The sequence below is a fragment of the Callithrix jacchus genome, chromosome 17, assembly GCF_049354715.1.
Source record: "Callithrix jacchus isolate 240 chromosome 17, calJac240_pri, whole genome shotgun sequence".
NCBI classification, from domain to species: Eukaryota; Metazoa; Chordata; class Mammalia; order Primates; family Cebidae; genus Callithrix; species Callithrix jacchus.
The window spans coordinates 24,043,290-24,066,262 of NC_133518.1; the positions used below are offsets into that span (position 1 = coordinate 24,043,290).

The window sequence follows — 22,973 nt, forward strand, 5'->3', positions numbered from 1 at the left end:
ATGCTAAAGCCAGAAGAAAGAGAGATAACAGGAACTTAACACTTGCATATCATTACAGTATTAAGTCATAGATGGCTTGCTGGTCAGTAGGAAAAAAAAATTCTAACATTATAATGAAGGAATCTATCACTATGTTAACAAGTGAAACAGTCAGACATTACTTATCTCTTGATGTGGTATCATAAAAAGTACACAGCTTCATCTCTGAAATATTCTGGCAAGAGAAATTTAACCTAAATGTAACCAAACCTTTAGATCAACTTTCCAGTTTAGAGGAAATACAAGAAATTAAGAAGCAAAACGGGACTATTATTAAATAAAAGATGTAAAACGTATAATATTCCCATTTAATGTGTGGTCTCCAATTGAATACCTGTTGGAACAAAGCAAAAAAGGCACTTTTGGGACAAATGAGAAAATCTGTATACAGTAATCCCCCCCTTATCCACAGTTTCACTTTAAAAGATTTTATCTGCCCACAGTCAATCACTGTCCAAAAATAGGTGGGTAGGGTTGAATTAGGTAACTTTGAAAAAGAGATTACATTCACATAACTTTTATTACAGTATATTGTTATAACTGGTCTATCTTATTATTATCATTGTTAATCTCTTACCGGGCCAAACTTATAAATTAAACTTTATGACAGATAAGTATATATAGGAAAAAACAATATACATAGAGTTTGGTACTACTGCGATTTCAAAAATCCACTGGGAGTCTTGGAATGTATCCCCATGGATAAGAAGGGAATACTGTATCAACTGCATGTTTTATAGGTACGGTAACAATATTTTCATTATGTATAAAAATATTCCTATGTGTGAGAGATGCACGCTGAAGTAGTTAGTATTTGGTGATGACTTTTTAAAAGTCAAGATGAAGAAAGGGAACAGCCGAGGGGGACTCAAGATGGCACGGTAAGAACAACCGAGGATTGAAGCTCTCGGTGAATGCACGGAGAGGGTGAGTCAGGGCCACATTTCCAGATGGATCTTTGTTGCCCACAGAACGGGGAAATTCCCAGGTATAAAAGAGACGCAGGATGCCAGGCAGAGGTTTTGGCTGCTGCAGCCGGCAGCCGGTGCAGCCGGTGGCCAGCGCTGTAGCGCAGCAGCGCTAAACAGCGCTCTGCACAAAGCGCACTGGTCCGGGTGCCCTGTTGAACCGGCAATCTGAGACTTGAAAGGGCTGAACTTGAGACTGAATGGGACTTGGACAGTGAGCAAGCCCAGGAGATTCCAGGGAAACAGCGTTTGGGATAGCGCAGTGGGACAAACAAAACGACGATTCCAAATGCTCCGGGTGGAGAGGTTTCCTGAGGGCACTGCTGACCCCAGGACAGTGCAGCTCCGTGGGGGAGGGGCGTCCGCCATTACCGAGGCAATCCGCCCCTACTGAGGTACACGCCCATTGCTGACGCAGCCTGCCATTGCTGAGACAACCCGTACAACAGAGAGACTCCGCCGCAGGGCGTAGCCTGTGGCAGCAGGGCAGAGCCTGCAGCAACAGGGCAGACCTCACACCAGCAGGGCAGAGCTTCGGCAGGCAAATAGTGACTAGACTGCCTCCTAGCTGGGCAGGACAGCACAACGGACACTAACAAAGAAAGCCCCAACACCCCCGCGAGACAGAGCATCTGAGAAAAAAAGGGTTTTTTATGAGTTCTGTTGCAGCAGAATTAAACGTAGCAGCCTAACAGCCCTAAATGAACAACAGAGCTCACAGCTCAGCACTTGAGCTCCTATAAAGTACAGACTGTCTCCTCAAGCAGCTCCCTGACCCCTCTATATCCAGAAGATGGACATTTGGCAGGCATCATTCTGGGAAAAAGAGAGCAGAAAAAGAAACTGGTAGCATCCCTCACTGTCCGCAGCTGCTATAGAGGCACCCCAGACAAACAGGGCCTGGAGTGAACCTCAGCAGTCGTACAGTGGAGGGGCTAGACTGGTAGAAGGAAAACCAAGTAACAGAAATACTTCATCGTCAACAATCTGGGCATCCACTCAGAGACCCAACTGAAAAGTCAGCAACTACACAGACGACAGGTGGATAAATCCACAAAGATGGGAAGAAACCAGCGCAAAAAGGAGGAAAACACCCGAAACCAGAACACCTCGCCTCCTACAAAGGACCAAAACTCCTCACCAGCAAGGGAACAAAGCTGGACGGAGAATGACTGTGACAAAATGACCAAATTAGACTTCAGAAGGTGGATAATGAGAAACTTTTGTGAGCTAAAAGAACATGTTTTAAACCAATGCAAAGAAACTAAGAACCTTGAAAAAATATTTGAAAAAAGATTCAAGGAAATGATAAAAAGAATGGATAAATAGAGAGGAATATGAATGAATTAAAGGAGCTCAAAAACACAATACGAGAACGTCGCGAAGCATGCACAAGTTTCAACAGCCGAATCGACCAAGCAGAAGAAAGAATATCAGAAGTCGAAGATCAACTCAATGAAATAAAATGAGAAACCAAAATTAGAGAAAAAAGTGCAAAAAGGAATGAACAAAGTCTCCAAGAAATGTGGGACTATGTGAAGAGACCTAACCTACGTTTGATAGGTGTACCAGAATGTGATGAAGAGAATGAATCCAAGCTGAAAAATACTCTTCAGGACATTATCCAGGAAAATTTCCCCCACCTAGCAAGACAGGCCAACACTCAAAATCAAAAAATACAGAGAACACCACAAAGATATTCTGCAAGAAGAGCAACCCCAAGGCAAATAATTGTCAGATTCAACAAGGTTGAAATAAAGGAGAAAATACTAAGGGCAGCCAGAGAGAAAGGTTGGATCACCCACAAAGGGAAGCCCATCAGACTCACAGCAGAACTCTCAGCAGAAACACTACAAGCCAGAAGACAGTGGGGGCCAATATTCAACATCCTTAAAGAAAAGAACTTTCAACCCAGAATTTCATATCCAGTCAAACTGAGCTTCAGAAGTGAAGGAAAAATAAAATCCTTTGTGAACAAGCAAGTACTCAGAGATTTTGTACCACGAGGCCTGCTTTACAAGAGCTCCTGAAAGAGGCACTACACATAGAAAGGAACAACCAGTACCAGCCATTCCAAAATCACACTAAATGCTAAAGAGCTTCAACATAATGAAGAATCTACAACAACTAACGGGCAAAACAGCCAGCTAGCATCAAAATGGCAGTATCAAATTCACTCATAACAATAATAACCCTAAATGTAAATGGACTAAATGCACCAATCAAAAGACACAGACTGGCAAATTGGATAAAAATCCAAAACCCATCAGTGTACTGTATCCAGGAAACCCATCTCACATGAAAGGATACACAAAGGCTAAAATAAAGGGATGGAGGAAGATTTACCAAGCAAATGGAGAGCAAAAAAAAGCAGGAGTTGCAATTCTCATCTCTGATAAAATAGACTTTAAAGCAACAAAAATCAGAAGAGACAAAGAAGGCCATTACATAATGGTAAAAGGATCGATACAACAAGAAGAGCTAACGATCCTAAACATATATGGACCCAATACAGGAGCACCGAGATACATAAGGCAAGTTCTTAATGACTTACAGAGACTTAGACGCCCACACAATAATAGTGGGAGACTTTAACAATCCACTGTCAATATTAGACAGATCAACCAGACAGAAAATCAACAAGGATATCCAGGGCTTGAACTCAGACCTGGAACAAGCAAGCCTGATAGACATTTACAGAACTCTCCACCCCAAATCCACAGAATATACATTCTTCTCAGCACCACATCACACCTACTCTAAAATTGACCACATAATTGGAAGTAAAGCACTCCTCAGCAAATGCAAAGCAACTGAAATAATAACAAACAATCTCTGAGACCATAGTGCAATCAAGTTAGAACTCAGAATTCAGAAACCAACCCAGAACCGCACAGCTTCACGGAAACTGAACAACTGGCTCTTGAACGTTGAGTGGGTAAACAATGAAATGAAGGCAGAAATAAAGAAGTTCTTTGAAACCAATGAGAACGAAGACAGAACATGCCAGAATCTCTGGGACACATTTAAAGCAGGCTCTAGAGGAAAATATATAGCAATAAGTGCCCATATGAGGAGAATGGAGAGATCCAAAACTGACACCCAATCGTCAAAATTGAAAGAGCTAGAGGAACAAGATCAAAAAAACTCAAAACCCAGCAGAAGACAAGAAATAACTAAGATCAGAGCTGAACTGAAGGAGATAGAGACACGAAAAGCCCTTCAAAAAATCAATAAATCCAAGAGCTGGTTTTTTGAAAAGATCAACAAAATACACAGACCACTAGCCAGACTGATTAAAAATAAAAGAGAGAACAACCAAATAGATGCAATAAAAAATGATAAAGGGGAAATCACCACAGATTCCACAGAAATTCAAACCATCATCAGAGAATATTACAAACAACTCTATGCGCATAAACTAGTAAACCTGGAAGAAATGGATAAATTCCTGGACTCCTGTGTCCTCCCAAGCCTAAACCAGGAGGAAGCTGAAACTATGAATAGACCAATAACAAGGTCAGAAGTCGAGGCAGCAATTAAGAGCCTACCACACAAAAAAAGCCCAGGTCCAGATGGGTTCACAGCCGAATTCTACCAGTCACACAAAGAGGAGCTGGTACCATTCCTTCTGAAACTATTCCAAATAATCCAAAAAGAGGGAATCCTTCCCAAATCATTTTGTGAGACCAATATCATCCTGATACCAAAACCCGGCATAGACCCAACAAGAAAAGAAAACTTCAGGCCAATATGCATGATGAATATAGATGCAAAATTCTTCAATAAAATATTGGCAAGCCAATTGCAACAGCAAATCAAAAAACTTATCCATCATGATCAAGTAGAATTTATCCCGGGGATACAAGGCTGGTTCAACATACGCAAGTCTATAAACGTAATTCACCACATAAACAGAACAAAAACAAAAACCACATGATTATCTCAATTGGCGCAGAGAAGGCATTTGACAAAATTCAACAGCCCTTTATGCTAAAAACCCTCAATAAACTCGGTATCGATGGAACGTATCTCAAAGTAATAAAAGCTATTTATGACAAACCAACAGCCAATATCATACTGAATGGGCAAAAACTGGAAGCATTCCCTTTGAAATCTGGCACTAGACAAGGATGCCCTCTTTCACCACTCCTATTCAATACAGTTCTGGAAGTTCTGGCCAGAGCAATCAGGCAAGAAAAAGAAATAAAGAGTATTCAAATAGTAAAGGTGGAAGCCAAATTGTCTCTATTTGCAGACGACATGATAGTATACCTAGAAGACCCCATCGCCTCAGCTCAAAAACTCCTGAAACAGATAAGCAACTTCAGCAAAGTCTCAGGATATAAAGTCAATGTGCAAAAATCACAAGCATTCCTATACACCAATAACAGACTTACACAGAGCCAAATCAACAATGAACTGCCATTCACAATTGCTACAAAAAGAATAAAATATCTAGGAATACAACTCACAAGGAACGTAATGGACCTCTTCAAGGAAAACTACAAAACACTGCTCAACGAAATAAGAGAGGACACAAACAGACAGAGGAACATTCCATGTTCATGGTTAGGAAAAATTAATATCGTGAAAATGGCTATACGACTACCCGAAGTAATTTACAGAATCAATGCTATCCCCATCAAGCTACCATTGACTTTCTTCAAGAACTGGAAAAAACCACGATGAACTTCATATGGAACCAAAACAGAGTCCACATAGCCAAGTCAGTTCTAAGCAAAAAGAACACAGCAGGGGGCATCACACTACCGGATTTCAAACTATACTACAAGGCTACAGTAATCAAAACAGCATGGTACTGGTACCAAAACAGAGATACAGACCAATGGAACAAAACAAAGGCATCGGAGGCAACACAACATATCTACAACCATACAATCTTTGATAAACCTGACAAAAACAAGCAATGGGGAAAGGATTCCCTGTTTAACAAATGGTGTTGGGAAAACTGGCTAGCCATGTGCAGAAAGCAGAAACTAGACCCCTTCCTGACACCTTACACTAAAATTAACTCCAGATGGATTAAAGACTTAAACATAAGACCTGGCACCATAAAAACCCTAGAAGGAAATCTAGGCAAAACCATCCAGGACATAGGAGTAGGCAAGGACTTCATGAACAAAACACCAAAAGCATTGGCAACAAAAGCCAAAATAGACAAATGGGACCTAATCAAACTCCACAGCTTCTGCACGGCAAAAGAAACAGTCACTAGAGTGAATCAGCAACCAACAGAATGGGAAAAAATTTTTGCAGTTTACCCATCTGACAAAGGGCTGATATCCAGAATTTACAAAGAACTCAAACAGATTTACAGGAAAAAAACAAGCCCATTCAAAATTGGGCAAAGGATATGAACAAACACTTTATAAAAGAAGACATAGATGAGGCCAACAATCATATGAAAAAATGCTCATCATCACTGGTCATCAGAGAGATGCAAATCAAAACCACATTGAGATACCATCTCACGCCAGTTAGAATGGCGATCATTAAAAAATCTGGAGACAACAGATGCTGGAAAGGATGTGGAGAAAAAGGAACACTTTTACACTGTTGGTGGGAGTGATTAGTTCAACCATTGTGGAAGACAGTGTGGCGATTCCTCAAGGCCTTAGAAATAGAAATTCCATTTGACCCAGCAATCCCATTACTGGGTATATATCCAAAGGACTATAAATTGTTCTACTATAAGGACATATGCACACGAATGTTCATTGCAGCACTGTTTACAATAGCAAAGACCTGGAATCACCCCAAATGCCCATTGATGATAGACTGAATTTGGAAAATGTGGCACATATACATCATGGAATATTATGCAGCGATCAGAAATGAGTTCGTGTCATTTGTAGGGACATGGATGAATCTGGAGAACATCATTCTCAGCAAACTGACACAAGAACAGAAAATGAAATACCGCATATTCTCACTCATAGGTGGGTGATGAAAAATGAGAACACATGGACACAGGGAGGGGAGTACTAAACACTGGGGTCTATTGGGGGGAAAAGGGGAGGGCCAGCGGAGCTGGGGAGGGATAGCCTGGGGAGAAATGCCAAATGTGGGTGAACGGGAGAAAGGAAGCAAAACACACTGCCATGTGTGTACCTATGCAACTGTCTTGCATGTTCTGCACATGTACCCCAAAACCTAAAATGCAATAAAAAATTAAAAAAAAAAAAAAAAAAGTCATGATAACCACTACAAAAATAAAGGTCCTCCTCTACAAAAATAATGCAAAGAAATGCTTTTTTTTAATAATGGAGTAAACATTTAAAAGATTTTTCCAACACAAAAGAGAATAAATTAACAGTCTAAGTCTAATAATTTCCACAATGATCACATATTAAAAAGACAAAATTTAAAAATAATTTTTTTTCCTAATGTGGTGCTAGGTTTGTATTCCATACTGTGGAATCACCAACAGATTTTTTTTTAAAGAGGGACGGAAACAATAATAACTGAGGGAAAAAAAAACAAAACACTGGCAGGCAGGATGCAGCTTACCTTTTTTGATATCATTCCAGCACCTGCACCTCTTTTTATATCTCTGACTATGCTGCAATCCATCACAATAAACTCCTCTAGCTGTTTGGGATGACATAAACTGTTGAAAGGGTGATTCCAGAAAGTGCTCCCATCAACATCTGCAACTAAAAATAAGGATAAAACACAAAAATATAAGAAAAACTACATATTTCAGAGTCATCAAATGTATTAACTAAGAAGAAACTCATAGATACCAACTAGGAAGTGGCAGATCAACAGAACTAGTGTTAACTCACTCCTTAGGGTCATCGTGTATACCTTTAAACCAACCCCAAACTTCTCAAAGCACAAGAAAAATATATCAGATGTCAAACATATCTTAAATAGTTACTACAATCAGAATGCCACATGGCTAAGAGCCTTTTAAATAAGATCAGATCCAATCAATGAGTGGTACAGTTGTTTCATGTGCTGGCACTTTATTTTAGAAACATATCTGTCATCTTAGGTGCTTAGTTTATAGGGAATAAAGACTAGTTCCACCAAACAGATAAAGACTGTCCATCCCAATACTGCAAGATCTTTAACTTATGAATCCTAACTGATAAAGACAATGAATGACTTTCCAGAAAAATATCAAAATAAATGCATTTTCTTAATAAAGGAAAGTTAAATTACAGAAAATGTATGAAAATGATCAAGTAGGAGGTACATCTAAATACTAAGATACCTACCAAAATATGGTCTTCTTTAAAAAATAATTTATTATATAAAGAAAATGTTAAAAAGAGACCTATAACAGTGACAAAATTGGTTAAAATTCATATTTAAACTATATGTTCCACTAGGCCACAAAAGTCAAATGTTCCAAAATTTAAAGTAACTGCTAGACACCAAATGTTGGCAACGGACTGAAGTAAATAGTCACAAAAATTCAATGAGGTAAATAAGTCAATTTCAGTAAAAATTAATGGAATAAATCAGTACATTTGGAAAAGTTAACAGAATTGTTTCCATAAATGAAAAATATAAGAGCAATCAAAGCTTTGCAATCCAGTGTTTTGGATTAAACAATAGTACAAATTTTAACTAGCCTTTCAAAACATTAGCAAGCATGCTTGAAAAATTAACAGGGCAAATTATTATTCTTGCTTAGCATATAGAACAAAATTGTCAAGGCAAATCATTTCTAGAATTTACCTTGTAGGGTGTTTGGATCAATGAGGTGAATGGCACTGGTCACTCGAATACATACACAAATCTGGTTCATATTTCCCAGGCTTTGTGCCAGTTTTGGAGACAGACAGACAACATTATCCTAGGCATAAGAACTGACATTTAGAGTAAGGCATATCCTAAAAAATGGTCCAATAACCACTCATCAGTGGAAACCCAATCCAACTGCACTTGACCAACCAAAACATTATTTTTAATTGTATCAATCAACAAAGAGACTAAAGAAAAGAATCAGACCTTAACGAAACTGAAAATAATCTATTCTCTCTTATGATAGGCATTTTCTCTTAATAAAAATGCTTTAAAAAATCCTGGCTGAGCTATTGGTAGCTCACTCCTGTAATCCCAGCAATTTGGGAGGACAGTGTACAAGAACTGCTTGAACCCAGGAGTTCAAGTCTAGCCTGGACAACACATGGAGACCCTGTCTCCACAATTTTTTTTTTAATTAGCCAAACGTGGTGGTGCATACCTGTGGGCCTAGCTACTTGGGAGGCTGAGGTAGAATGACAGCTGTCATTTAGATATTCATTTACATATTATCCATGCTACTTTTGCACAACAGCAGCAAAGCTGGGTAGCTGCAAAAGAGTATTCCACCTAAAAGTTAAAAAATTTGCCATCCAGCCCTTTACAGAGAAAAGTTTGCTGACCCTATTTTAAGCTGTCATTTCATCCCTAGTACATACTATAAAATAGCAATGTGGCCTTGAAGCTTTAGAGACACAGATGTGGGTGCAAATCCTGGCTTTATCATTTTGACATCATGTAACTTTGGGCAAGTCGTCTAATCTCATGAAACTGCAATTTCTTCATCTTCAAAATGACATGTATGGCTTACCTCAGTTATTAGGAGATAAGAATGAGGTGAAAGACACTAAAGTATCTAGATTAACTTTATGTAGAATGGTCACAATAAATTATGGCAGTTATCATTTTTAGTGATTTAATACTGACATTAAAGTTCTTAAATGGCAGAGACCTGTAGTTATACAATCCTCAATACACAGCTTTCTATACAATAGATGTTCAATAACTATTTATTGAATTTTAATTCATATATATTTTTGAAGCAGAGTTTTATCTTAGTACAACGAAATGAAATAATACACCTTTTAAATGTTTTATTCAGCTTATGTTTATTTTTTTATTTTCTTAAATTTATTTTACTTTAGGTGCATACTATATCTGGCATTTCTCCCCATGTTATACCTCCCCACCCCGCGTTGTCTCTCCCCTACCCCCTCCAACTGTCTCCTGTGTGTAATGTTCCTTAAAATCATGATTCTATGATCACGTTTTCACAATATTCTTTAATTAATTTCTTGCCAAAATCTTGTTTGTACATGTCCCACAAAGTGGCTCACTAATACTGATTTTAACATCATTTATTATACTCAGTTTCATTGAACTGATCCTATAGGCTCATAGGATCACAAATTTTAAGAAATATAGATTTTCATCAACTGTACCTAGGTCTTTTCATTTTAGTACACCAAAATAAAAGGTTTGTCAATTTATAATTATAAGCATAATTTTTTAAAAAGTATCTTTTAACAAGGCTGAATGTCAGAAATCACTTAAAGAATTTATTCTAAATTTTTAACCAACCCTAGAGAGAAACCAGGAGCTACAAACTACATATAAGCCAACTAATTACTTGTAGTCTTTTACAGATATTGATTAAATAAAAAAAAAAAAAGTACCTTGCACACTGGAACAATTTCCACAGAAAAAGTACTTTTGTAATTGTATGTGTTACTATGGATATCCTGAGAGATCAGTCTTTGTGATGCTTTGTATCTATTAAGAAAAATGTTAGTAGTAATACAAAGACAAAGGTCATTAACTTGTATGGACTCAGGAATATCAATTTTTATTAAATCAAACCATCAATGTCCAAGATCTAAAATGGCTTCCTAATGCCTGCTCTGGTAAAACCTAGTTTCCTCCACTTGCATTTCAAAACCTTCACCATTCTGACTATGCCTTACCTGTTTTGAACCTTATCTGCCAAAAACCTCTAGAACATGCCATTGTTCAGACCAATCTACTTTCTATATGCATTATTAAAAGCCACACTAATGCCCACTGCAAATCTTTGTTCACGCTAATAGTACCTTTTAATATAAACTCCAGCTATGAAAATTTCCCCACCTTTGGAGCACAAGCCCTACCACCTCTATGAGTAGGTGGTTAACCCAGTATATGCTTCCTGATTGTATAAGTATTTCCTTACAATTTTAAATAAGAAGTTGTCTGAGCCTGAAGAATATGTGTGACCCACATCCATTCCCAGGTCCTTAGACTTAGTCACATTCAGGTCCAGAACATACCTACAGGGAACTGTACACTGAAGAAATTCAACCATCTTCTGAGCATGTTGTTTTGAGGAGTAATAAAAATCCAGGCCATCTTAAAAAAAAAAATTACAAAAATAGTTCTGAAAAATAGGATTCTCTTCTATTAATATGACTACATTGTAAATTATATCTACTTTAAACAAAATCAAGTTATTAGAAAACATTATATTGTAGTCACAACAGATTAGAGATATCACTTAAGACTTGTTTGGCAAAATGACAGACAATAAATCGGAAAATGCAAATAAAAACAGAAGTCACAATTTTAATTCTAGAAAAAGTAAAACTCAAGGCCAAGGGGGAGAGAAAAACAAAGAACAAAGAAAGTTGTTTTATGTAATAAATGGAATAATCTAGCAAGAAGATATCAGGAAACGATTTGAGATATGGAAAACAAAAACTATTAGAAAAAGAAAAAATTAACAAACATTAACACATACTATCATTGTAAGGGACTGTAATAAGACTCTCAAAACCAAAATGATCAAATTGACAAAAAATAGTAACAATTCACAGAACTTGAATAACCACCTATCAAGACTGAGATAACTGAGATTATATAACACAGTTTTTAAAAAAAATACACAAACTCCACAGCTTCTGCACAGCAAAAGAAATAGTCGTTAGAGTGAACTGGCAACCAACAGAATGGGAAAAAATTTTTGCAATCTACCCATCAGACAAAGGGCTGATGCCCAGAATCTACAAAGAACTAAAACAGATTTACAAGGAAAAAAAGCCCATTCAAACGTGGGCAAAGGACATGAACAGACACTTTACAAAAGAAGACATACATGAGGCCAACAAATATATGAAAAAATGCTCATCATCACTGGTCATTAGAGAAATGTAAATCAAAACTACATTGAGATACCATCTCACGCCAGTTAGAATGGTGATCATTAAAAAATCTGGAGATAGCAGATGCTGGAGAGGATGTGGAGAAATAGGAACACTTTTACACTGTTGGTGGGAGTGATTAGTTCAACCATTGTGGAAGACAGTGTGGCGATTCCTTAAGGACCTAGAAATAGAAATTCCATTTGACCCAGCAATCCCACTACTGGGTATATATCCAAAGGACTATAAATCGTTCTACTACAAGGACACATGCACATGAATGTTCATTGCAGCACTGTTTACAGTAGCAAAGACCTGGAACCAACCCAAATGCCCATCGATGATAAATGGACAGGGAAAATGTGGCACATATACACCATGGAGTATTATGCAGCCATCAAAAATGATGAGTTTGTGTCCTTGTAGGGGCATGGATGAACCTGGAAACCATCATTCTCAGCAAACTGACACAAGAACAGAAAATCAAACACCGTATGTTCTCACTCATAGGAGAGTGTTGAACAATGAGAACACATGGACACAGGGAGGGGAGTATCACACACTGGGGTCTGTTGGTGGGTGGAAATAGGGGAAGGACAGCGGAGGTGGGGAGTTAGGGAGAGAGAGCATGGGGAGAAATGCCAGATATAGGTGATGGGGAGGAAGGCAGCACATCATATTGCCATGTGTGTACCTATGCAACAATCTTGCATGTTTTTCACATGTATCTCAAAACCTAAAATGCAATAAAAATTTAAAAAAAAGAAACAATACATATTTTTTCAAACATTCATAAAATATTCATTTAAAAATTATGTACCAGGCCGGGCACAGTGGCTTATGCCTGTAATCTCAGCACTTTGGGAGGCTGAGTCATGCAGATCACCTGAGGTCAGGAGTTCAAGACCAAACTTGGCCAACATGGTGGAACCCGTCTCTACTAAAAAGACAAAAATTAGCCAGGCATAGTGGTGGGCACCTGTAATACCAGCTACTCATGAGGCTGAGGCAAGAGAATTGTTTGAACCCAGTAGGCAGAGGTGGCAGTGAGCTGAGATTGTGCCACTGCACTCCAGCCTGGGAAACAGAGACTTCATCCCAAAAAAAAAAAAAAAAAGAAAAGAAAGAAGAAAAAAACAAATCATGTGCTAAGATTTTAAAAATAAAACAATTTCAATAAATCCCAAACAGCAGAAATTATTAAAGACAACACATTATCTCATCACAAAGCAGTAGCACTAAGAATCATCAAGAAAGGAATAGCCAAAAGCAAACCTCCCTAAGAAATATTAAAGATACTCTTAAAAATAACTCAGCTAAATATAATTATCAGACTAGCCAATACTAAAATTATCCAGAATAGCCAAAATAATTAAGAAAATGAACATTACACACAATATCAAAACTCACTAACTTTAGTAAGTATTCAAGACAGCATGATACTAACCTAAGGATAAATATATAGATCAATGGGAATAGACTTGAGATTCTAGAAATAAACCATTACATTTACAGTCAATAGATCTTTGACAGAAGACCCAAGGCATTCACTGAGGAAAGGACAGAGTTTTCACTGGGATAAAGAATATCCACATAGAAAAAGATGAATTTAGACACTTATCTCACACTCTGCACAAAAATTAACTCAAAAGAGTTAGATAAAAATGCATAAGACCTAAAATTGTAAAACATTTGAAAGAAACCATAGGAGAAAATCTTTTTGACCTTGATTAAACAAACAGTTTTTAAGCATACTCCCAAAATCACAATTAAAATTAAAAAACATGATAAAATGGACTTTATCAAAATTTAAAACTTTTGCAATTCCAAGGACACCATTAAGAATATCTAGTGTGAATTTTCTCCTACATACTAGAGGTTTTGGAGAAAATATCTGCAAACCATGTATGTAGTAAGAGACTTGTATCCAGAATATGCTCAACATTTTAGTCATTAGCAAGATGGAAATTAAAACCAAAATGAGATACCACTTCATACCACACTCTAGAATGGCTATAAACAAAAAGATAGAACAAGTGTTGAGGAGGATATGGAGAAATATTGCTGGCAGGAATGTATAATGGTACAGCCACTTTGAAGCAGTTTGGCAGTTTCTTACATATAAACATAAATTTACCATAGAACTCAGTAATTCCACACCTAAGTATGTATCCAAAAGAATCAAACAGCTGAGGTGCTTGCTGATGGCAAACAAAATGTGCAATGGGCAGTGGAAAAAGGTAGCTATGAGTACCAGCTACAGACCCAACATGGTACTCAGAAGAAAATTTATGACCTTAAGTTTATTAGAAATTAAAAATAAATTAAGCTATCAATTCATTAAAACAAAACAGAACTAAAGAGAGCTGAAGGAATTACAGTGATAAAAACAAAATTAAGACAAAGAAAAATATAAGATTGTTTAAAATAAAACTAAAAATAGTTTTCTGATAAAACCAACATAATAGATAAAAGTGGCAAGTCTGACTAAGGGGAGGTGAGTAGAAAAAGAGAAATGATAAACATTAGGAACAATAAAGAGGACATAACTATAGTTGTGGATGAGATTCATTATGATAATACGTATGTTCTATTTTATGTTAAGAATCTAAAAAGCTAGAAGAAATGGCTTTCCTTGGAAAATGCTATTAAAATTGACTCAAGGGGTAGAATACCTGAGAGATGAATATCATAAAAGAAACTGAAAAGACATCCTCTAGGAGATATCAAATTGGATGGCTTAATGGTCAAGTTCTTTAAAAACTTCAAAAGGTTAATTAAATGCTAGGTGGAAAGAAGGCAAGCCTTTTAACTCTTGTCAGTGTTACTCACATAACTGAGAGCAAGATTGAACAGAAGTATGTATGCATATATATCAAACAGAAACCTTAAAAAAAAATTATACTTGGGTATGAAACATAAAAAAAATGTCTGACATTAGGAGAAAATTAAAAATTCTGTTTCTCAGTTGCTCTAGCCACATTTCAAGTACTCAACAGCCACATGTGGCTAGTGACTACCATACTGGACAGTGCAGATAAAAAACTAAGTTTTTTTATCCCCCTAACAGAAAATCCTTTCAGACAGTACTAATCCAGATGTTATCGGTAAAGACAAGGTTACTTAGGTAAGTTGAAATAAAAATCTGACATCATTTCAAATGCTTTTAAATTTTAACTCACCATGAATCTCTTTGATACGAAGTGTATTCTGATGCATTCCATATTTCAGAATTAACTGTTCCAGATAGTAGAAAGTTTTTTTGTGCAAAGTCTAAAATATAAATTATTTGATCAATAATTGCCCCCCAAAAAGCCATTTATAGGTACAGCACACACATACCATCTAGATACAGCGTACTGATTTTTCAAACAATAATAATCTTTAAAGTTTATCTAAAACATAATAATGATCTATTTCCAAAGGTGAATACTTCAGGAATCTAGACTATCCCTGGTACTTGTAGGATTTAGAAAGAAGGGAAGGAGGTTTTACTAGCTGTCTTATAAATGACATAGATGAAATATAAGATATAGGACTCACTCATCTTCTATCATTACCTTTTGCCTCACTTGAATCACAGCCTTCCAGAAATCCTTAGCTTCTACTCTATGGCAATCTCCACACATTTGGCACTGAACAACATAATCCACCACAAACACTTGTTGAAGGATAGCACCATTCATCACCTGATAAAGAAAACAATTGCACTCCTTCATTCATTTGGTTTTGTTTAATAACAAATATTTTCTTTAAAAGAAGAACCTTTAATATTTAATTTAAACTTTTTCCATTAATGCTTTGAGCACATCAATCAAATGTCCTCAAATTTAAAGTCATAAAAATAAGTTATACTATTTCAAGAAAGGTATACAGATTTAATTCCTAAGATGTATTTGATTACCATTTCAAATTTTCCTTTAGCTGAAGTGGTTGTGAGAATATTGTGTGTATATTTTACATATACATATTATTTTTTTGAAACAGGGTCTCACTCTGCCCGTTGCCCAGGCTGAAGTGCAGTAGCATGATCTTGGTTCACTGCAACCTCCACCTCCTGGACTCAAGCAATCCTTCACCTCAGGCTCCCGAGTAGCTAGTACTACAGGCACATGCCACCAAGTCCAACTGACTTTTGTGTTTTTAGTAGGGATGGGGTCTCAAACTCCTGGGCTCAAGTATTCTGCCTACCTTTGGCCTCCCAAAGTGCTGGGATCACAGGTGTGAGCCACCGTGCCCAGCCTATGCCTTATGTTTATAGAGAAACTATCCAAGAAAAAAAGTAAGGAAAACTTCTCAAAAAGAAAATATTCCCCTAAATTAAGTGCTCATTAAATTTTTGTTCCCAAACATAGCTGATCAAAAATCACATGGGAAGCTTTTTAAAAATATAGATTGACCATTCCAAATTCAAAAATCCCAAATCTGAAATTTCAGCTCCAAAATTTGAAACATTTTGGGTTTCTAAACGACACTCAAAGGAAATGTTCACTGGAATATTTTGTATTTGAATTAGGGATGCTCAACCAGTGAGTATAATACAAATATTCCAAAATCCAAAATCTGAAACACTTCTGGTCCCAAGCATTTTAGATAAGGGATACTCAACCTACACCTAGATTCCCAGGCCTCAAATGCAGAGTATTTTTGCTTCAGTTATGACGAGTCATTACAATGATTAGCCAAGTCTGAGAATCAGGACCTTAGACCATGTTTTTACTTCAGTCATTTTCCTAATAAAAATAACTCTGGAAAAGATCAGTAAGTCTGCTAATCATAAGCAACTACTCTTACTAGTGACCTAATTATTTTTACAAAAGCTCAAAAGGAAACAAACAGCTAAAATTGAGTGTACTCTTTTCCTTTTAAGCTGTTCAAGCTATAAAGTAACTTATCACTAGGTCCTCATTTTCACTACCTGCATTTTAACCATGCTGAGAAAATTATGTACTGCTTACCTCTTTCTGAATAGTCAGTTTAACTTTAAGTCTCTTAGAATGAGGCTCAGTCCAAACAAAGCCTGCATCGACAAGCCGTACCTTCAATAAAACACAAAAAGAAACATTAAGTTCTCACCTGAGGAGAAAAAAAAAGGCAAAAGAACAAATCATTAATAAATGGATTTCATACGATGCTTAAGGAATCTATGATCAGCATGACTACACACCATCACCATAAAAAAAGATTAATCATCAGTTATGCAACAATAGCAGCAAATCAAAGGACAATCCAATGACTATATTAACGCAAATGACATAATTTAAGCAAAAAAATAAAGTATTTGTATAGGAAAAACATTCTTTTCCCTTAAAAAAAAAGTACTGTCCTTTAAAAGGAAATTATATTTTTTGGAAGAAAGCGAAGACCTGGTGATCTCATTATCTATTAGTAATCTCATGAACAAAAGTTTCCACTTGGATTATTCTCTCTATATTAAGTCTGTGACTTTTTTTTTTAAGAATCAATATGCATTACAGAAATTTCATAAACTGAATACTAAATCCATAATCATAACTTACTACTAAATCTGCAGCATCTGCATAGGCCAAAACCAGTTTGCTATATGTGAAAATCTGAATATATAACTTAAGAATGGCCAGAATGGGTGTTTGGGGAGACGGGTTATGGGGTGAGTGGGAGAACAAGAATGGAGGCTGCTGAAATAATTTGGGCAGGGGCTGTAGATGATCTGCACTGAGAGGCACTGGAAATAACAAAAGCAGATTCAAGGGCTATTTAGGAGATAAAAATTCATAAGATTTATCTGTACAGTCCAGTGATATAGAAAAAAATCTGAAAGATTTAATGGTAACTGAATATGGGAAAGAAGAAGAAAACAGACTCTAGAATGATGCTCCAGTATCTGCTTAGACAACTAGGTAGTACAATTTTGTGACACAAATAAACAAAGGATATAATAAGAAAAAGATGTTACGTTTGATTTCAGACATTTAAGTTTAAGACAGTATCTGTGAGATGCCCAAGAGGAACTGTTCAGTGAACATTAAGATTCAATTGGTCTGAAGATCTGTGGAAAAAAATCTGGGCTGTAGTTAACAGATTTGAGATGTAACAGATACACTTTTATCAAGTACTGTCTGGTGAAAGGTAGACTAGCCACTTGTAGCGTAGAAACAAAGATGCAACAAACCAGAGTAAAACCCTCATACAACTGGCCTTCCTAAAGCAAAGCCTAGTAGTTAACAAGCGATGCTAGGTACAGAGGGTGACAGGCAGATTCCTATTCCTTCAATCTCCATCTGCAGTGGTCAAAACATAAAAAAGCCTCAAGGGCACTGAATAAAACTGATCTTCCCCTCAAGCTCCAATCCCCACCTACAGGAATGGAGAGTCTCCTTGACATCCTGCTTGGCATTCCCCAAAACAAACTCACTATATTATGTATCCTCAAGACAACCATGACTAATTAACCTTATTAGTCCCTTTCCTTCTTTACCACAGTCCCAGACACCTCAGTCACTCCTCATCTCCCATACTCCAATTTCCATATGATGATGCATATTCCCTCTTCTGTCCCCATTTAACACTCTTCCCTGAATCCTAAAACCCTTCTACTGTGTCCTCTGGAGCTCAACATTCACTAACAATGAAACCTCCTAAATCCTCAACTTTGCTGAACATTCCCTTCAATTTCTAGACTTCCTGATTAACTCTCTCCCCTGAAGCTATATGAAGTGATGACTGATATTTCTCCACTTTTCTTCCCATCACGGAACCAGCCACCACACAGGTATCCTCCTTGCTCTTCATTGCTAATTACAGACCATTCTCCTTGCCTCCTCCTCAAATATACCCAGCTCTGAATCTAAAGTCATTAGACTGCACCATCCACTACTCTCTTTGTTACAGTAATCTATTCATCTTTGTATCACCTGTTTTCACTTCTCATAAGATTTAGCTTCTGGCTCACCATCACACTTTCCAATAATACTAATACCTAGTGATTTCAATATCCACACAAGATGATCCCCACAATACCCTGACCTCTCTCTCCATTCTTTGAGTTATTCTTCTCCCAAAATATTGTCCACCTTCCTATCTCAGTCACTCATATCCTTTAATTACCAATAACTGCAAACACTTCAAAATCTCAAATTCCAAACATCCTACTCCCTGACTACCACCTCCTATCTTTCCAGCTTATTTCCTCTAGTTCTTGGGCACCAAAAATCTTTCAAGTTAATGTAATGGACAATCCATTCATCCTACCAACTTCATTCCTTATTCTTCCTCTCTAGCTTCAAAATCAATAATCAGAACTTATCTCGTGTACACACTCAATTTCCTTGTTCCCTCCCTTATTTCACCTTAGTCACTAGGCTAAATTATAAGCCAGATTAAATCCAGTGTCTATCTGCTCTATGCCTTATCTGTAGCTGATGGAACTAGAGAAATAGATGTATACCACACTAACTAGTCTAAATTTGTAACAGTAACCCTCAGCACTGCCCAACATTGTTCAGGTGCATTCTCTCTCCAACTGTCATAGAGGACCATTTTATATCTTCCACTCTCTCCTCAAACATCTGTCTAATAGCTCTTCTCACACAGCTAATGCCCATGCTTCTGTTTTCTTCATTAAAAAAAAGGAACCAGAGAATTCCCAGAAGCTCCCACTCAACACCTTCCCTCCTATTACTACAGATGAACTGTCCATACTCCTATCAAGATCAACCTCTAGAATGTCCCACTAGACAGCAAAGATCTTTATTTTGTTCCATGAAATATTACAGCCTCCCAAAATGGGACTTGGCGAAGAGTAAGTGCTGAATACTTGCTGAATTAATGAATGAACAAATAAGGTATTCTTCCACTATGTACTACATCTCATCTATTTTCTACTTCTTGGGGCCATCCTCCAGTCAATTATTCAGTCTCCCTATAATTTTACAAAAATTTCCCTCCGTACTCTAACACTCCCAGAAAACTGACAAATACAATTATATATCCCATCTTAAGAAATGTGTCCTGGTCAAGCACAGTGGCTCATGCTTGTAATCCCAACACTTTGGGAGACTGAGACAGGAGGATTGCTTGAGCTCAGGTGTTCAAGACCAGTCTGGGCAACATAGTGAGGTATCTGTTCTACAAGGCCAAAAAAAAAAAAAAAAAAGGACAAAGATCTCATCTCTCTACTAAAAATAAAAAATAAAAAAATTTTAAAGCAGCCAGGCTTGGTGGTGCACAATATAGTACCAAATACTTGGGAGGCTGAGGCAGAAGGATCATCTGAGCCCAGGAGTTTGAGGCTGCAGTGAGCCATGACAGCACCACTGCACTCCAGCATGAGTAAAGACATTGTCTCCAAAAAATAAAATAAGACATGTGTCCCTTCCCAAATTTCCCCTTCAACCACTGCCCCATTTCTTTGTTTTCCTTTATACCAAATCTTAAAAGAACTGTCTATCCTTGCTACCTCCAATTCCTTCTCCCATTTTCATTTCTACTTAAATCATATGTTTACCATCACCACTAAACAGAAAGTGTCCATGTTAGTAAGTTCGTCCACAATGCTAAAGCTGCGGAAATCATTACTTGACCCATCAACTGCGAATCACATAGCTACTCATTCCTTTCTTCTTAAAACACTTACCTTTCCTCCCAGGACACCACATTCACCTAATATTTTCCTCTGCCTCCCTAGCAGCTCCTTTTAATCTCTTTTGCTGATTCCTCCTCATTACCCAATTATTCCTTCCTCATTACCCACTAAAGGAATTACTCCAGGATTCAGTCCTCCAGTTTCTTTCCTTCTCTACGTAAACTCCTGAAGTAACCTAATCCAATTCATGACCTTAAATATTATCTATATCCCAAATTCATTATCTCTAGACCGGACCACTCACCTGCTTATTTATCAACCTGCCTACTCAGTATTTCTACTTAAGCATCTGGTAGACATCGAAATATCAGTTACAGATGAGCTCCAATCTCCCCACCTAGTGACCTGGCTGCTCAGATCATAAACAGTGGAAGGCATCCTTAACTCTTCTCTTACACACACATCCAGCTACATCAGTAAATGTTACTACCTTAAAAATAGATCCAAATCTGTCCACTTCTTACTACCTCCACTGCTGATCTAAAAACATCATTTCTCATGATTATTACAATTATTTACACGTTTACCTCCCTTACATCCATTCTAAAAAAACATAGCCAGAGGAATCCTAGTGGTCTTATCATCTCACTACTCTGCCCTTCTCACCCTCTATTTTCACTTTTCATAAAAAGAATACATGTAACTTTAAAAAGTGTTTGTAGTGGGGTCTACTGGTAACAATACTAATATTTAATAGTTACTTCTGAAAAATCTACTCACAAGAATTTTCTGAAAATGAGAGCTTTAATGAAAACATATCTATAAATTCTGATTGTAGCTGTTTAACTTACCTTACTCAGAGGGGCCTTGATTTTATTCAAACACAAAGCAAGAAGTTCCCTGGATTCTAAAGCACACTGTATCCAAGTTCCTGGTGGCTGAAAATACCTGAAAGAAAAGGTAATATACTGAAATTCAACATCTCTCAGGAAACACAGAAATTTCCATCTGAATATACAGATATAACCCAAATTATTAACCAGGCATAATGAAACCCAAGGTTGATATAAAGCACTTAACTCAAATATATTTTAATGGTTCCAGAACTTTCAACTGGACTAGTAGCTTCAATTAAAAAGGTAAAATTCTGACTGAAAACATCAATCTGAAATAACCTACTAAAGTGATCTTATTACTTCAATCACCAAATCACCACTACAATTCCAGTGAGGCTGGCTAAGTGTCCAAGAGTCCCTTAAAGCTATGCTCTGAACAACAGGTGAAAATCATCTCATCATGGCACTAAAATGGTTTATTATGTACTTCTAAACTGCCTGAAAACTGCTTATTTCTCACAATAAAAAGATAAATTAGTACCTCACAACACTAGGAATCATCAATAATTCAGTCTACTCATCTTATTTCAAGTCCCTTTCAAATTTTAAATTGTAAAATGACGTTTAAAATCTTAGGTAAGGGCCGGGCGTGGTGGCTCACGCCTGTAATCCCAGCACTTTGGGAGGCCGAGGTGGGTGGATCACGAGGTCAAGAGATCGAGACCATCCTGATAAAACATGGTGAAACCCCTTCTCTACTAAAAATACAAAAAATTAGCTGGGCATGGTGGCGTGTGCCTGTAATTCCAGCCACTCAGGAGGCTGAGGCAGGAGAATTGCCTGAACCCAGGAGGCGGAGGTTGTGGTGAGCCAAGATTGCGCCATTGCACTCCAGCCTGGGTAACAAGAGCGAAACTCTGTCTCAAAAAAAAAAAAAAAAATCTTAGGTAAAACCTGACTAAAACAAAACTTAAATCTCTTGCACATGTGCTTTAAGGTTTTTAGTCCAGCCTACCCAGGACTTAGTACAGTGCCTGACACATCTTATAGCAGGTGCTCAATAAATGTTTGTTAAATATAAAATACTGCCAAATGTGTTATGTGAATGCCTTTTAGCCATACTCGTTAAATAACAAATTTTTCATTTTTACTTTTCAAGGTTCAATCAGAAACATTACACAGGTCCCCCTCTGTTTATAACAACTTATCTATTTATTTACTGGTACTTTTTTTTTGAGATGGAGTCTTGCTCTGTCCCCCAGGTTGGAGTGCAGTGGTATAATCTCAGCTCACTACAACCTCTGCCTCTGGGGTTCAAGTGATTTGCCTACTTCAGCCTCCAGAGTAGCTAGGATTATAGGCACGCCCCACCACACTCAGCTAAGTTTTGTATTTTTAGTAGAGACACGGTTTTACCATGTTGACCAGTGTGGTCCCAAACTCCTGACCTCAAGTGATCCACCTGCCTCAGCCTCCCCAAGTGCTGGGATTACAGGCATGAGGCACTGTGCCTGGCCTAAAAGTACACTTTAAGAGTTAGAAATATCACCTAATAAAACCATTAATTCTGATGAGGAAATTGAGGCCCTGAGATGATAAATGGCCAAGAGTT

The 22,973-nt window shown here is 37.3% G+C and overlaps 1 protein-coding gene across 5 annotated transcripts in view; it reads right to left on the bottom strand.

Moving 5' to 3' along the window:
• The window catches only part of NMD3 (NMD3 ribosome export adaptor), a 66,631-nt gene that overhangs the window by 38,470 nt on the left and 5,188 nt on the right, over positions 1–22,973 (bottom strand). For all 5 annotated transcript variants that reach the window (XM_054247331.2, XM_054247329.2, XM_078353904.1 and 2 more), the window contains exons 4-11: positions 21,377–21,473; positions 16,921–17,001; positions 15,523–15,651; positions 15,145–15,235; positions 11,096–11,174; positions 10,466–10,562; positions 8,724–8,841; positions 7,542–7,687 (exon numbers count right to left, since the gene is read on the bottom strand). In XM_054247331.2, the coding sequence (XP_054103306.1) occupies positions 7,542–7,687; positions 8,724–8,841; positions 10,466–10,562; positions 11,096–11,174; positions 15,145–15,235; positions 15,523–15,648 (657 nt within the window). In that variant the 5' untranslated portion in view covers positions 15,649–15,651; positions 16,921–17,001; positions 21,377–21,473. The remainder of the gene's footprint in view (positions 1–7,541; positions 7,688–8,723; positions 8,842–10,465; positions 10,563–11,095; positions 11,175–15,144; positions 15,236–15,522; positions 15,652–16,920; positions 17,002–21,376; positions 21,474–22,973) is intronic.